A 14,313-nucleotide genomic window follows, 5' to 3' on the forward strand; every position below is an offset into this window, starting at 1 on the left:
CAGCCAGTACTGGGGCTGAACTCAGGGTCCTGGTTCAAATCCCCGTTACGAGCCCTGGAACCTTGCAAAGTGACCCAAGTGCATCAAGACTCCTTCCCCGAGGGACGCCGCCGTCCCAGGTGAGTCGGCGCACAGCCCTCGACTGCTGTCCCTAAAGCTGACTGAACCTATCTATGTCTTCGGAATCTGAACATCTGCAGGTACCAAAGCTGCATGAAAAAGACCCCACGATTTTGAAACCAGAATGGGATACCAATTATAAAAACTCGTCTTGAAAAGCACCCATTCTGGCAAACGGGGCATCAGACACTTCTGCCCGTGCGTGACAGAGAAGGGGATCCTCTCCTGACCCGCAGGTAGGGTCGCGGCCGCACTCCTAGAACGAGGCGGATTGACAAGAGGAAAGCGTAACAGGCCTAATCAAAGTTTTATGTGACACGGGAACCTTCAGAAACGAAGACCCAAGAGAAAACGGCCCGTTTTAATGCTCAGATTCAATGAAGAATGGACAACTGGTAGAAACGTGACTGGACAAAAAACCCGAAGGATCTGATCCCAGAACTCAGTAACTGAAATGTATGTAAACGATGAATTTAACTGCAAAGAACCAAATTACTTTTATATTAAAAAAAGGTTTGAATTTTGATAAGTATAATTGTCAAATTTAAGAAAACTGAATTTAAAAATTAAATCAGAAATCATGTTTCATATTGTACTCTTTAGCTTTTAACTTCTAATTCAACTTCTGAGATGAAAAATCCAACGAGGCAGGTCATGATTATCAGAGCCAAGTTTTTAGAAGGTACTACAGTTCTGTTTCAGAGATTAAACTTATTTTCATGACTAGAATATAGTTTCTAAGTTATTACAGTGAGATTTTCAACTTATAAAAATATGCTTGCTATTTTTACAAATTAGTCTCAATTTAAAACTCCTAAGGAGATTTAAATACAAATATTTATAAATATTGAAAATGGCAAATTATTTTTTTCCTTCCTTCTTGAGGAAGTTCAGGGCACTCCAGATAGCCCCAGGCCTGGAGTTTATGACAGGGCTGTGAAAAGGGGCAGAAGCTGTTACCTTGTCGCTCACGGGCAGTCCTGCAAGGCTCAGCTGTTCAATAAAGGGATGCACAAACACCTAAGTCGCACGTGGGCAAAGCCAACCCACCAGATCCTGTTACTCTCACATCATAGCAAGTTTCAACACATTCATCTACACACGGCCGTCTGCAAATCAACCAATCAACCCTTCGACTTTAGAAAGTAAACAAGTCAGGAAGAAGCGGCTCAACCGCAGCGAGTAGGATTAACCACCCTCCCAGGTGCCCATAAAAGGGACAAACCTCAGCCAGAGAAGGAGCAAAAATCTGGGCAGTTCACCAGTTTCTCATCTCGGGCATAAAGGCAACTTCATCCCACACGCCTCCCATGGGGAGGCCTCCCGGGAGAGACAGGTTTAGGTCTGGGAGTCACATTCCCTGGACGGAAATCCCAGCTCCCACCCCAAGGCTAGGCCATGGAGCACATTGCTTTGGCTCCCCTCACTTGCTAAGAAGAATTTCACAAGCAACCTGGCCTCGGCCACGGGAGGCAAGTAAGCAAGAACAGGCGGCACCGACTACAGGCAGCCCGGCTCCGGGGTCCCCTCCCAACCGCATGCCAGTGCTTCCCCTGACAGCGTGTCCAGACACGAAAGCCCTCCACACCACACCTGCTGGGAGGTCCCCTCCCACCACAAGCACCCAACCAAACGTCACACATGGGACAACATACAAATGACATGCTATCACCTTTCCTTATGAACTTAACAGCTTTCTCAAATGCAAGGATTTAAGGGTCAGAGAGAGGATTTCGATTTTGACAGGGCAGGCTTGATTATAAATCCGTGCATGAACTCTCTTCTGTCAGAAAATTCAACAGGGGAAGTTCAGTTGCGCCCAGGAATCTTACTTTACTTCCCAAAACATACCTAATAAGATCAGTTTAGGAATGGGCATCAGTCAACTTTCAAGAACAGGATCTCTCGACCTTCCCAATGGTTAGCCAGAAACACCTGTAAAATAGAAATCTGCTTCCCGGTCACACCCACTCACCTGGAGTCATCAGAGTCAAACTGACCATTTGAGTCATCCTGACTCAAACTGGGATGAACAAAGGATGATGTCATGGATCATACAAGGATCATACAAGGATGATGTCCTGTGTCATACAAGAATCAACCGAAGGGAAGGACGGTGTTCCTAAAATGCATGAACCATATTACAGTAACAGAATAACAGCCTCTATCCAGAACAATGTGTCCCAAATTGGAGTTAGGCGTTTATGTTGAAACTTATGCATTTTATTTGAATGTGCATTAGGGAAAAAAACTAACTTATCAAATCTGTGATAGAAAATATTGTTGCTTAGGATAAAGGGAAGCTAAAAGTTGACTTAAAGATATAAAAGGACAGGTAGCACTTATAGAGAAAAAGTAGTATGCAAATAATTTAAGTTTGAAATAAGCACACAAGAGAATTATGGACACCTCTGCTGTGATTCACACACATCCTTGAAGCAAATGGCTTCATGAAATTTCAGCTAAAATTCTAAATATTCCCATCTGCATTTTGAAAGTTTTACTTACACAAAGATTTTCATTTTAAATAGAAAAATTAAAGTTCTCACAGATTAATGCCCCAAAGAGCCTTATCAAACACAGGGGCAAGAAACCCACCATTGTGGATGCCCTAACTCCTGGCAAGAAGCAAGGCCACGTCCACCCCTATGTCTTGTGCAGCTGCCCGCTGCACACACCCAGCACGGATCAACTCTGCTCTGTGTACAATCAAAACAGACACGGGAAACAGCCTGAGCTGAAGAGATGCCACATCAGTGTTCAGAGCTAATCTCACCTAGGAATATGCACCTCATCCTCTGGTGGTCTCATCCTTCCTTCCTGTCCTGATACTGTCCTTACCAGACAGCATCACAGAGCCTCAACTGCTCAGATCAACAGGCTGGGATGACTTAATGAAGACTACATGCCGTACCAAAAAAAACCTTAAGAATGATGAGGTGAGGCCGGGCGCTGTGGCTCACGCCTGTAATCCTAGCTCTTGGGAGGCCGAGGCGGGCGGATTGCTCAAGGTCAGGAGTTCAAAACCAGCCTGAGCAAGAGCGAGACCCCGTCTCTACTATAAATAGAAAGAAATTAATTGGCCAACTGATATATATATAAAAAATTAGCCGGGCATGGTGGCGCATGCCTGTAGTCCCAGCTACCCGGGAGGCTGAGGCAGAAGGATCACTCGAGCCCAGGAGTTTGAGGTTGCTGTGAGCTAGGCTGACGCCACGGCACTCACTCTAGCCTGGGCAACAAAGCGAGACTCTGTCTCAAAAAAAAAAAAAAAAAAAAAAAAGAATGATGAGGTGAATTTAACCATCCTATTTAAGGCCTGCAACCACAGAAGCCTCGTGGTGCAATTATTTTTCAAATATGTTAGATTCAGGGTCAAAAATAATGCCGTTGAAATTTTCATGGTCCTCAGAATGTTCTCAAACGAGTTGAAGTGCTAAATCCATAGGTTTATTATAATGATGAAAGTCACCTGTGGTGCTCAGAACTAACTGCCGTGCTTCTGTGCTTTGTCCCGACTACTCGGCCTGCTGGAGAAAGGACGAAGTGCTTGCTGTGACGGACTCAACGAGAAATCACTCTCCTCGCAAGTGTTTCTTGATAATTCACTACTGGAGCTTTCTGAAATGAGTCTCTGCACCTGTCGATATCCTACACTGCCTCTGCAGTGTCCGCACTGCCAAACTCCAATGCAATCCCAGCAGAAAAAAAGATTTTCAGTTGTGTTTTTCCAAAGCTGTAAAGAGATCTTTCACCAGTGAGGGGAGCCATTGCGCCGGCATAAGAGTTGCTCTAAATACTGTTACATTCTCCATTTGCTGCTCACTGCCACAAGATGCTCACATATTAAGAAAATGAGATTTGAAGTAGATTAATTAGAGTAACAATATATTTAACATCACTGTAAAGATATACTTTTTTCACACAATTATTGTTAATAATTCGAAGATGTTTATTGCATTCTATTTTTGGTGGGGAAAAAAATGTAACATACATTTATTTATTTAGCACAACCTTGTGAAATATAGAAAGTGTAACCTGGTCAGAAGCACTTTTCTATTCCTAGTCCATTTCTGAGGACTAAATCATGAACTTCTCCCACTATAATTACTTCTTGCAATAGTTGGGCACCAAGTTTAATTTTCTCCTCTCAGTATAGGCAGCAATTCACCATTTTCTTTCAATTCCTAAAAATAAAAAACAATAATAATATGTATATGCATATATTTGAAAAATGAAAACATCTAAATAACCACAGCTTGCACCTATATCTGAGAACCAAAAGCAATAACTATTAGATTAAAACTCTAGTCTTATAATACTTTCAAACTAAGTATTACTCAAAAAAAGTCAATATATATCAGATTATAAAATTAAATAAGTATTCTATTATAAAATCAACAGCCTGTTTAGTATTAGCAAACATAGCAACTGGAGCAAAACAATGAAGCTCCCATTTAAACCTTAGCAATGAATAAGGACACAATAACTCAAGCGATATCCAAGGCTGAAGAACCAAGCAAAGCGATGTAAAAAGCCTATCCCAACACGATGCTCACTCCACTCCTGCTTCTCCACTGACAGAGAAGGAACAGGCCTCGCTATTTCAACCCTACCTGGGAACCCTATCTGTCTCGTGAAAAACTGATAGTGCCAGTGAGATGTGAAGGCCAGAAGCCATTAAAAAGATGCAACAACTCAGAAACAGAGATGCCATCAAAAGAGCTGCCATCAGATTAACGTGAACTGTAGGACAGGTTCTCCGATCTTTGTGCCTATTTTTCGGATTTAAAATCTGGAGTACAGACATTAAGTTTGCAATGCGAGAATAAATAATAAATAAGATTTTCTAGTTTAAAACTAACATTTAATTTGGTGTAACATTTCAGGTTATCATTATGCAGCATAAATATCAATCAATAAACCACTAAAAGCCACATGACCTCCTCTCTGGATTAAACTCAAACAGGAGTGAGTCTGTCATACAAAAATCCAGATGACTTTTAGTGATGTCTAGGGATCTTCTACTTATCTAACAAGCAGACACCCTGCTGCACCAAGCAGCCCAGCAGGGCTTTTCTGAGCACATATTCAGAAGGCAGCAGGCCACGCAGCTCATAGAAAGGGCCAGGCGGCACGCAGGCAGAATCTGGACTCAGTGGCTTACTGGCTATGGGATGGGACAGCTCACCTGACCGCATCTGTTTCCTCATCTACTGACAGGGAGTAAGAATTCCTCCCTCCAAGGCTGCTGAGTAACCTATGTAAAGCACCAAAGCTGTGCACCTGGCTCACTGCAAGTGCTTCAAATAAGGCAATTCTCCTCATCATCACTGCCGTCAAAATGAGCCAGCAGCTGAAACAGCAACCTTATCTAAAGATCCCAAATTTCTCTCAACCACTATTTAAGTCCAAGCACTCTGCAACAGCCATAGTGAACTGTTTGCTCTTCCGAGGCAGGGTGCACTCGCTGAGTGTACATTCGTAGCTCTGCTGCTCAGGACATTAGATTGACCGAGCCACTGGTTACTGGGTAATTCATTACTTTATTCAGTCATTCAACAACAAAAAGTATTCACTGCTCCAACAGAGGCCCGCCAGAGTCAGCCCATCCGGAACATGTTTTAACTGAACTAAAGGTGAAGAACTGCAATACGTAAGAAACAGACCAAAATGGCAACATAAGACCCATTCCCTGCATCTTCTCAAAGAATTTCAAATGTGTATGTTCTTAGCAGGTGAAAATAAAAAGTCACATAACACCCTGTTATATACCTAAAAAGAAGTTACTTACACAGCTTAGCTTTAGAATTAAATGAGATTTATTGATTGTATCTTCCCAAGAGTTACCAATGGCTAAGGTACAGGCTATAAAACATTCAGACAAGAAGAGGCTCAAGAGTATTTGGGGTTTGAGTACTGTTGTGTTTTACAAAATTAAGGGAGGTGTATGTGTGTGTGTGTGTGTGTGTATGTGTGTGTGAGAGGGAGGGGGAGGGGGGAGAAAGAGAGAGAGAGAGAGAGAGAGAGAGAGGGAGGGAGAGAGGGAGGGAGGGAGGGAGGGATAACAAATGCAGATCTAGTTTTCTTGCTTCAGGGCTACTAAAAAGCTACATTGTTAGACATTTTTTTCCTCCAAGAATAAGAGATTTTTCTAGGAAATATGCCTCACTGGCTTAAAAAGTGTGATATCAAACCCGGAACTCTGCAAGAAATAAAACCTGCACCAATGCAAACCACAGGATAAAAACAGCCTAGGCAGTCAAAGGAGCTCAAGCTGTTTTTATAAAACACACTGGTCCAAAGTACTAATGTCACTTCAGCGTTAGGTTAGAGTTCCTTCACTTTACAGAAGTATGTTGTTAAAAAACTTTTACTTTACGATATAAGCAGAAATAGTGCTACTTAATACTTGTTTTCCAATAAAGTCAGAGATCTGACCTCAGAGAAAATTCTCCAGTAGCAAGGCATGGGGGAGGCCTGAGGGCAGTCTGCAAGGCCCGGGCCCAGAGCAGCCGCCAGGAGCCCATCTTTTGTGGCAGTCTTGTTCACGAGCCCGCATACCTGCTCAGCCCCTCCACCCTACTCACCCGGATACCACCCTCCTTAACAACACAATGCCCAAGGTAGGCCTGGGTATGGTAGAGGGCTTTGGGGTATTGAAGCTGCAGCTTCTGTTTATAGTTTGGGGCTAACCTGGACAGCTATGAAGCCCACAGGTGATACAGGTGGGGCTGCCCTCAGTCCTAGACATTAAACATAAGAAAAGCCATGTCCATTTAAAACTCAATGAGAGTTTACCTAAAGCAAAACAAAGAAATACAATGAAGTCTTTCGTCCATCCAATAACCATTTACTAAGCTCCTAAAATACACAGATCACCAGGAAGGATGCAAAGGTATGTGAGACACAGTATCTTCTCTAAACCTGCTTACAGTCTAACAGCTAACAGACTTCTCAGCATCTGAGAACCAAAGAGGGACCTGCATTTCTTTCAGGAGACCCCGCGCAGTGATCCTCAGCCTCTGTGTCCAGCCAGGCAGCCCTGGGCCACAGGCTTCCTGCGCCTCGTGTCACCCCGTGCACTCGAGGGTACATGAGTAAGGTTAGAGAAATTAATTACAATGATATAGTACTTCAGGAACAGGAGCAAACATTTCTGGTTGGAAGAATCTGTAAATGATTGACAGACAATTTGGGCCTTGAAGGATATTTACAAAAACAGATTTAAACATAGAAGTCACAAGGAAATCCAAAGCTAAGGAAATTATGAAGAAATATTGAAAGGTAGGAAAAAAATGGAAGAAAGCTGTGCAGGATTTAATTCAGCATGAGTAGAACTATAAAAGCTTGGCCGACGTGGACTGTGATTGGCAGAGGGCTGGGAGCACCAAGAGGACGTGAAGGACCTCTTCACAGGGACGATCACGCCATGGATGGGAGGGGAGTGGCTTGTTCAGGGAGGAGGGAGTAAGCGTGGTCTCACACAGCAGAGCAGCGAGAATCGCTGACACTGGTCTAGAGGTGACTATGAGGCTGGAAAGAAAGGAGCCAGGGACAATCCCAACGTTTCCACTCAATGTGAAACTACATTTTCTGAACATGCCAACATTTCCATTCTTGAGGTTAGCAGACAAAATGACCGGTTTACCTTAACAATATCCAATCCTCCAACAAGCTCCCCTTTCACGTACAGCTGGGGGTACGTCGGCCAATTTGAGTAAGTTTTTAATCCTTGCCGAACCTAGAGAGACAACAGGAACTTTGAAACCCTCCTATCAAACCCTTAAGACAAAGCACAAAACACAGAACATTGAACTTACTTCTTCGTCCTCCAATATATCAAATGTTTCGTATTCAACACTGCAAAAGGGAGAAAACATTTTAATAGGAAATACAGTTTTAAACAAAAACAGTAAAATCTACATATTAATATTTGGTATTTCTAAAATAGTCAACTAAATAAATTCATTGCTAACGAAATTTAGTATAGACCAGCGAAAATGATTTTACTTCTTTTTTTTTTTTTTTTTGAGACAGAGTCTCGCTTTGTTGCCCAGGCTAGAGTGAGTGCCGTGGCATCAGCCTAGCTCACAGCAACCTCAAACTCCTGGGCTCGAGTGATCCTTCTGCCTCAGCCTCCCGGGTAGCTGGGACTACAGGCATGCGCCACCATGCCCAGCTAATTTTTTATATATATATCAGTTGGCCAATTAATTTCTTTCTATTTATAGTAGAGACGGGGTCTCGCTCTTGCTCAGGCTGGTTTTGAACTCCTGACCTTGAGCAATCCGCCCGCCTCGGCCTCCCAAGAGCTAGGATTACAGGCGTAAGCCACAGCGCCCGGCCTGATTTTACTTCTTAATTTGTCTGGTACTATACAGAATAAGTCACCTCAAAATAAAACTTTATCTGGACTTTCTTTGGACAATGTTGGGTTAGAACAGGGGCTGGCAAACTTTTCCTTAAAGGGTGAGACAGTAAACTTGTTAGCTTTGCAGGTTGGGCAGTCTCTGCTACAACCGCTCAGCTCCGCTGTGCAGCACAAAAGCTGCCACAGATGATGCATAATGAACGAAGGGACATGGCTGTGTTCCAATACAACTTTATTTACAGAGTTAGGTGGCCCAGCTGCAACTTGCCAACCTTGGGCCAGACCCACTTCCCAACCCAAACGAGCCTGTCGTTAACGGAACACTTTCATCCACTTCTGGTGCCTACCCCACCCGCAGCCGCTGCTTCCTCACCCACTGGAAGCTGCCCAGCAAGCAGAATGGAGAGGAACTGACACCCACGAGGGGGAGGCTGGCGCTCCCCAGCTGGGATGCTGACCACACTGCCAATTCCCTTCCCCCGCGGGAGACAAATAAACTTACTTCAAAGCACATGCTGTGTAATATATCTAAGACCCTAAGAAAGTTTTATGGCTTTCTGCTGTATAATGAATGGTACTTATTATATAAAGAATGAAAAAATCACTGCATAGAAATCCAAGCATATTTACTAGGAAGGTAGGTGGTCAGGTTATTAGCACACAAGTATGACTAAATCTTCACAGGGTGACTATGGGTATAGGTGGAGTTCCCAAATTAGGCTGAAGAAAACGCCACATATAAAAAACAACTAGACTTTCCATAAAACTGAAACCATCATAGAGAAGTCTTGTTTACTTGGTAAATAAGTTCCCAAGAAAACTGTCGATGGTGCAGGGAACACTCAAAAAACTTAAACAATAGGATAAATCAGGAGGAAGTATCACAGGAATGTTTGAAAGAAGAGGAAAAAAAGAAAAGACTCAATATATGTCTTCGTACAAGGATACCAGCATACACTTAGTTGGTTCTCAGGCCCTCATTGTATGTGTAGTTTGGCTACTAAATAAAAAAATAAGAATGGAGGAGAAACAACCAAAAAGCTGCTTTCTCCACATACTTCGGACTCCCAAGAAGAAGTCTGCTCCAGTTAAAAGGAGCTCAGAGGACGGGTGCAGTGGCTCACGCCTGTAATCCTGGCATTTTGGGAGGCCAAGGCAGGAGGATCCCTTGAAGCCAGGAGTTAGAGACCAGCCTGGGCAAGAGACCTTGTCTCTACAAAAAAAATAGAAAAATTAGCTGGGCATGTGGGCACATGCCCATAGTCCCAGTTACTAGAGAGGCTGAAGCAAGAGGATCTCTCGAGACCAGGAGTTTGATGCAGCAGTGAACTATGAAAACAACATTGCACTCCAGCCCAGGCAACACAGCAAGACCCTGTCTCCACAAAAACAAAAAAAGGAGCTCAAAGTCCTGGCAACCTTGCTCATCGCAGAGTCGATCACGTACAATGAGTCTGGAGCTGGGTGGTCACTATCTCCCAAAGAAGCCCCTGCTCTGGGGCAACTGGCACTTTCAATCCAGTTGCATTAGACATGGAGGACAGAAAACCAAATTGCAGAGACATTCTGCTGAAGGCACGAGCTGGGTCAGGCCCAGCGTGTCAGCACAGAAGAGACCCATGGCCAAGGGGGAAAAAAAAAATCAACTGTTTCTTTTTACATCCCTAAAGTTGTATTCAACCTGTGCTGCTCAAGTGGCTACTTTTAATCAGCCCAAGAATTCTGAAATATTTTAAAGATGATTTTCCCTGTAACTTTACAGGGTTGGCTAATCCATTTAAAATTGTGGTTAGAATATATATTATAATTTTTAAAAGAAGCAATCATGAAATAAGAAATAAGAGAAATAAGCAAAGACATTTGACAAATCTTATAGAACATGTACTAAATAGGTCCAAATAAGTAGTTTTGCTTTTAACCACAGAATCAACCGCAATGTCCTCATCTGGCAGTGTCACCCCTGAGCACCAGCTTCACCAAACGTAGGAGCACTGTGACTGAACTCGCCCAGCCTCTCAGATCCAGCTCATGGACCTTACTATAAGCCCATCAGTTTCATGTATTGTTTAGAAACTAAAATTTAAAAAAAAAAAAAATTTAAGAACCACGTGTAACATATTCTCCCTGAAATATCTTTATGCATGGTGAGAAAGTAACTTTCCTCCGGGAAAGCAGACAAGTTTCTATTTTGGTCTAAGTGAAGGCATTCACAAAACACTATAGTAAGATGCACAGACACAGTACAGCTGAAAAGCACCAGTGGCAGAACTGACAAGTTATAATTTTTTTAAACACATCGCTTGAAAACAAGATTTACATACCCAGTAGTATTTAGTATTTCCAGAATTTGTCTGCTGAATCCACATTTTGCTTCCTAAATTTAAAAAAAAAATTTACAAAGATTACATTTTTCTCTTGACCCAAGTGGAACAGGTGCAGCAGACGCTCTGTGAGCCAGCGCAGCCCTTGTCCAGTGCAGCCACCGCCACAGTCATCAAGTTCTGAGGGCTTTCTTGCATCCCCTTTGCCTTCAAGTACTGACACATCAAGACATCAGCCCAGGTGTGTAACCCACAGACTGCCTTTGGTTTGTGGCCACGTAGATCTGCAGTCCCCAAGCCCTGGGCCACAGAGCTTGCCGAACCCCTGCATGCCCCTGCCCCGCTAAGCCACACAGCAGGAAGCGAGCAAAGCTTCATCTGTATTATCAGCCGCTCCCCAGCTCCCCAGCTCCCCATTGCTGGCAGCACCACCTGAGCCGCCCCTCACCCACCCCCCAAATCCATGGAAAAATTGTGTTTCATGAAACTGCTCCCTGGTGCCAAAAAGGTTGGGGACCCCTGAGGTAGATAGATGACACATGTTCTGGCAGCTCATCATCACTGTGGTCAAAAAGTTCCTCTAAGTCAAACCTGAATTATCTACCGAGACCCCAGTTCATTCTTTATTTCATTCACACAAAATGACCTTCATTCACTTAACCTCTTGCAGTGATCTTGATAATCATTCTCCTGTTCCCAACTGGACTTTTACTCCCACTTTTAAAAAATTTATCTTTACATTATAGAGTACCAAACTTTTTCAGGGTTATGGAAATCTTAAGCTTTCTTTTCATGCCACAGAACCCCAAATCCCAGCAATCTCATACAAAAGATTTGGCACAACATAAACATTTTAATAGCTCTAATAATACTGTTCCTGAAATGTATGAATGCTTTCTCGGCCTCCAGAAAAATACATTTTTAAGAATTAAAATCTGCCTTAAGCAATCAAGAAAAAAAAATTAGTTTATCATTATTGGGAATTATTATCTTCCACTATTGTTTTAATAAATACATTGAACAAGCCAAAGCATCTTGGTCCTAACCTAGAGATCCTAACATGCTGAAATTTACATTAACATTTTCGTTATTACTTTAATTATACTAAGTATACTAATTAGTTTCATTTATACTAGTTATATTAACTTTCAATCTAGTTACAGCAACCTGATTCTCAGAACAGCCCTGTGAGGACTATGATGTCCATTCATAAACGAGGAAAGTGACACGCTCTGTACTGAAGTCACTTGCCCATTGTGTCCTGGCTGGTCGGCTGTTTCTTGACTCCAGGCAGCCTCACCTTTCAGAGCTTTAGTCTGCTTATCTCTAAACAGGCCAAGCTCTGTCTAGACTTGCCTACTTCAACACTGGCTGAGAATTAAGTTAACAGAGGTTCAATTCCTATGAAGACTACAAAACATGATATAAATGTACATGGCTGGTTTTTAGAAATTACTGCCCTAATTCCAATCTCAATGACAATTAGTTTTGCTCAAACTATCAGTAGATACAACCTATCGAACCTGATACTCAGAATGATGTACAATCAACATATCCTTTCACTAAAAATGCTACAAGAACTATCCCATTACAAGTAAGAATTGCCAACTGTTTTACTCATTCATCAGACTGATACACAGCACACATGCCATAGCCGGGGTTTCTTTTCCATGTCAATAAAGGATCTAAAGGATGATCTAGGGTATTAACCCTAGCAATGCCAGGTTCCCTGCATTCAGGAAGTACAATGACCCAAGTGCACATAACAGCTGTCCACAAACGCAAACAAAGGGTAATGAAATAGCAACTAATGGAACCAGTAAAGTGTTAACAGTGTTGACCATGTTAGTTCTCTTCTTAGTTCATTTGTTCCCTGACAAAGTTTGGCAGCAGAAAGAAGTGCACCCCACTGAGATGTTGATGATAAAGTCAAGCAAAATGTAGATTACTTTGTTTGATCTCCATAAGCACCAATTAAGGCCTGGATAACTTCCTGATACCACCACAGCTTCATTAGCTAAAGCTAGAAAAAAAAGATTTAACTGTCCCCTTGTTGCAGATGTTAACATCAAAAGAAATTACAAATAAAACCATTTTTGAGTTCTTTACCTGTTTGTTTCCTTTCATAAAGAGCATCACAGAAGCTTTATTTGTCAGCACTTTGAGCCTAAAGAGAGAAAATTGATATAAAATGGCTCAGCTCAATTATTAAACACCACTTTTGCTCCGCTTCATGAGTAACATGCATATTTGAGGGATAGCAGGATGATAGTTCACAGCTTTGAGTGGTACTAAACAAGCAAACGCATTGACATTTTCCTTTATTTCATTCTGTCCCTAAGCCACTGTAAAACACAATATGGCTTTTAAGGCAACGAATGTTCCTTCAAGTTGCAATTTAAGCCCATCAACTCACAGTACTAAAAAAATAATAATAACCAATTCAGTAAGGAATCGTTCAATAGGGGGCCTCTCTACTGAACCCATCCAAACTTTCCAGAACTAGGGCTTGTGTGCACCGTCTTCCGCCACGATGCCGCACCCCACTCTACACTGGTAAGGCTCACGAGATCAGACCCGAGGGTGAAGGTGTTAAACCTCAGAACATCAACTAACAAAACTCGAATGCTCTCATCTTAACTTTATATTTAATATTTTATGCAATCTTTCAAACATCATAATCTAACTTGCCATCAGAACTTTAATTATCTGAACACAGTCAAACATTTAGTCACAAAGCTCAGGAAAAGTCAGTGCTGGGACAGGTCCCTAAAGCACCTAAGCCCCAGGGGGTCACAGCACCACGTTGTCATTCCACTGGTGTTGCAGATGGTTCACAGCTTACAATCTCCTCACAGGGTAAAAGTTACCACAAACGAAACACACAAATCGTGCACAAACAAAGCTGTGTCATTTACACTGCCAACAGAGTCTGATCAGCTCATTCTCAGGAAAACAGTACGAGAGAGATACAGGAACAGGATGCTGACCCCACAGATCACGTAGCCAGCGACCCCGGCCACCTGCATCACTCTGTACTGGCAGAAGAGATGCCACAAGCCCACAACCTCCATTCCCCCACTTTGTTCCCTGGGAACTCTTTAAATTATTACTCAAAATATGCTGAATTTTTACTTTCTAAATAATTCTAGCCTTGGTGTCTGAAGGCACAGATTTAGAAGCAGCACATTAGGAAAACAGAAGGTCTGCTGGAGACAAGGCCATAAACAGCAGCAAGTCTAATCAGCAGAGAGGAGGAAAGTCAACTGAACAGCAAATACAAGCATATGAAAAGCACAGCTGTCCTTGGAGGACTCAGACTGTCCTTGCACAGCCTCCATGAGCCAACAGCATCACCAGGCTACAGCCAAGAGCCACACGGGAGGACACCTGGATTCGACAGAGGGATGAGGAAGATCACTTTCTTATGAAAAAGGCAGGAAAGGGGGCAAACCATGTGAGACCATGTGGCACTCAAAGGTCACCCTGACATACGTG

General features: G+C 42.7%; 1 protein-coding gene across 2 annotated transcripts in view; it reads right to left on the reverse strand.

The window, feature by feature from the left end:
- Nucleotides 1–4,048: 4,048 nt before the first annotated feature.
- The window catches only part of GLRX3 (glutaredoxin 3), a 33,357-nt gene continuing 23,092 nt past the window's right edge, over nucleotides 4,049–14,313 (reverse strand). For both annotated transcript variants that reach the window (XM_012781419.3, XM_012781417.3), the window contains 5 exons: nucleotides 12,925–12,982; nucleotides 10,816–10,868; nucleotides 7,944–7,983; nucleotides 7,772–7,864; nucleotides 4,049–4,307 (listed from right to left, as the gene is read on the reverse strand). In XM_012781419.3, coding sequence (XP_012636873.3) covers nucleotides 4,257–4,307; nucleotides 7,772–7,864; nucleotides 7,944–7,983; nucleotides 10,816–10,868; nucleotides 12,925–12,982 — 295 coding nt within the window. In that variant the 3' untranslated portion in view covers nucleotides 4,049–4,256. The remainder of the gene's footprint in view (nucleotides 4,308–7,771; nucleotides 7,865–7,943; nucleotides 7,984–10,815; nucleotides 10,869–12,924; nucleotides 12,983–14,313) is intronic.

Source organism: Microcebus murinus, chromosome 14 (assembly GCF_040939455.1).
Source record: "Microcebus murinus isolate Inina chromosome 14, M.murinus_Inina_mat1.0, whole genome shotgun sequence".
NCBI classification, from domain to species: domain Eukaryota; kingdom Metazoa; phylum Chordata; class Mammalia; order Primates; family Cheirogaleidae; genus Microcebus; species Microcebus murinus.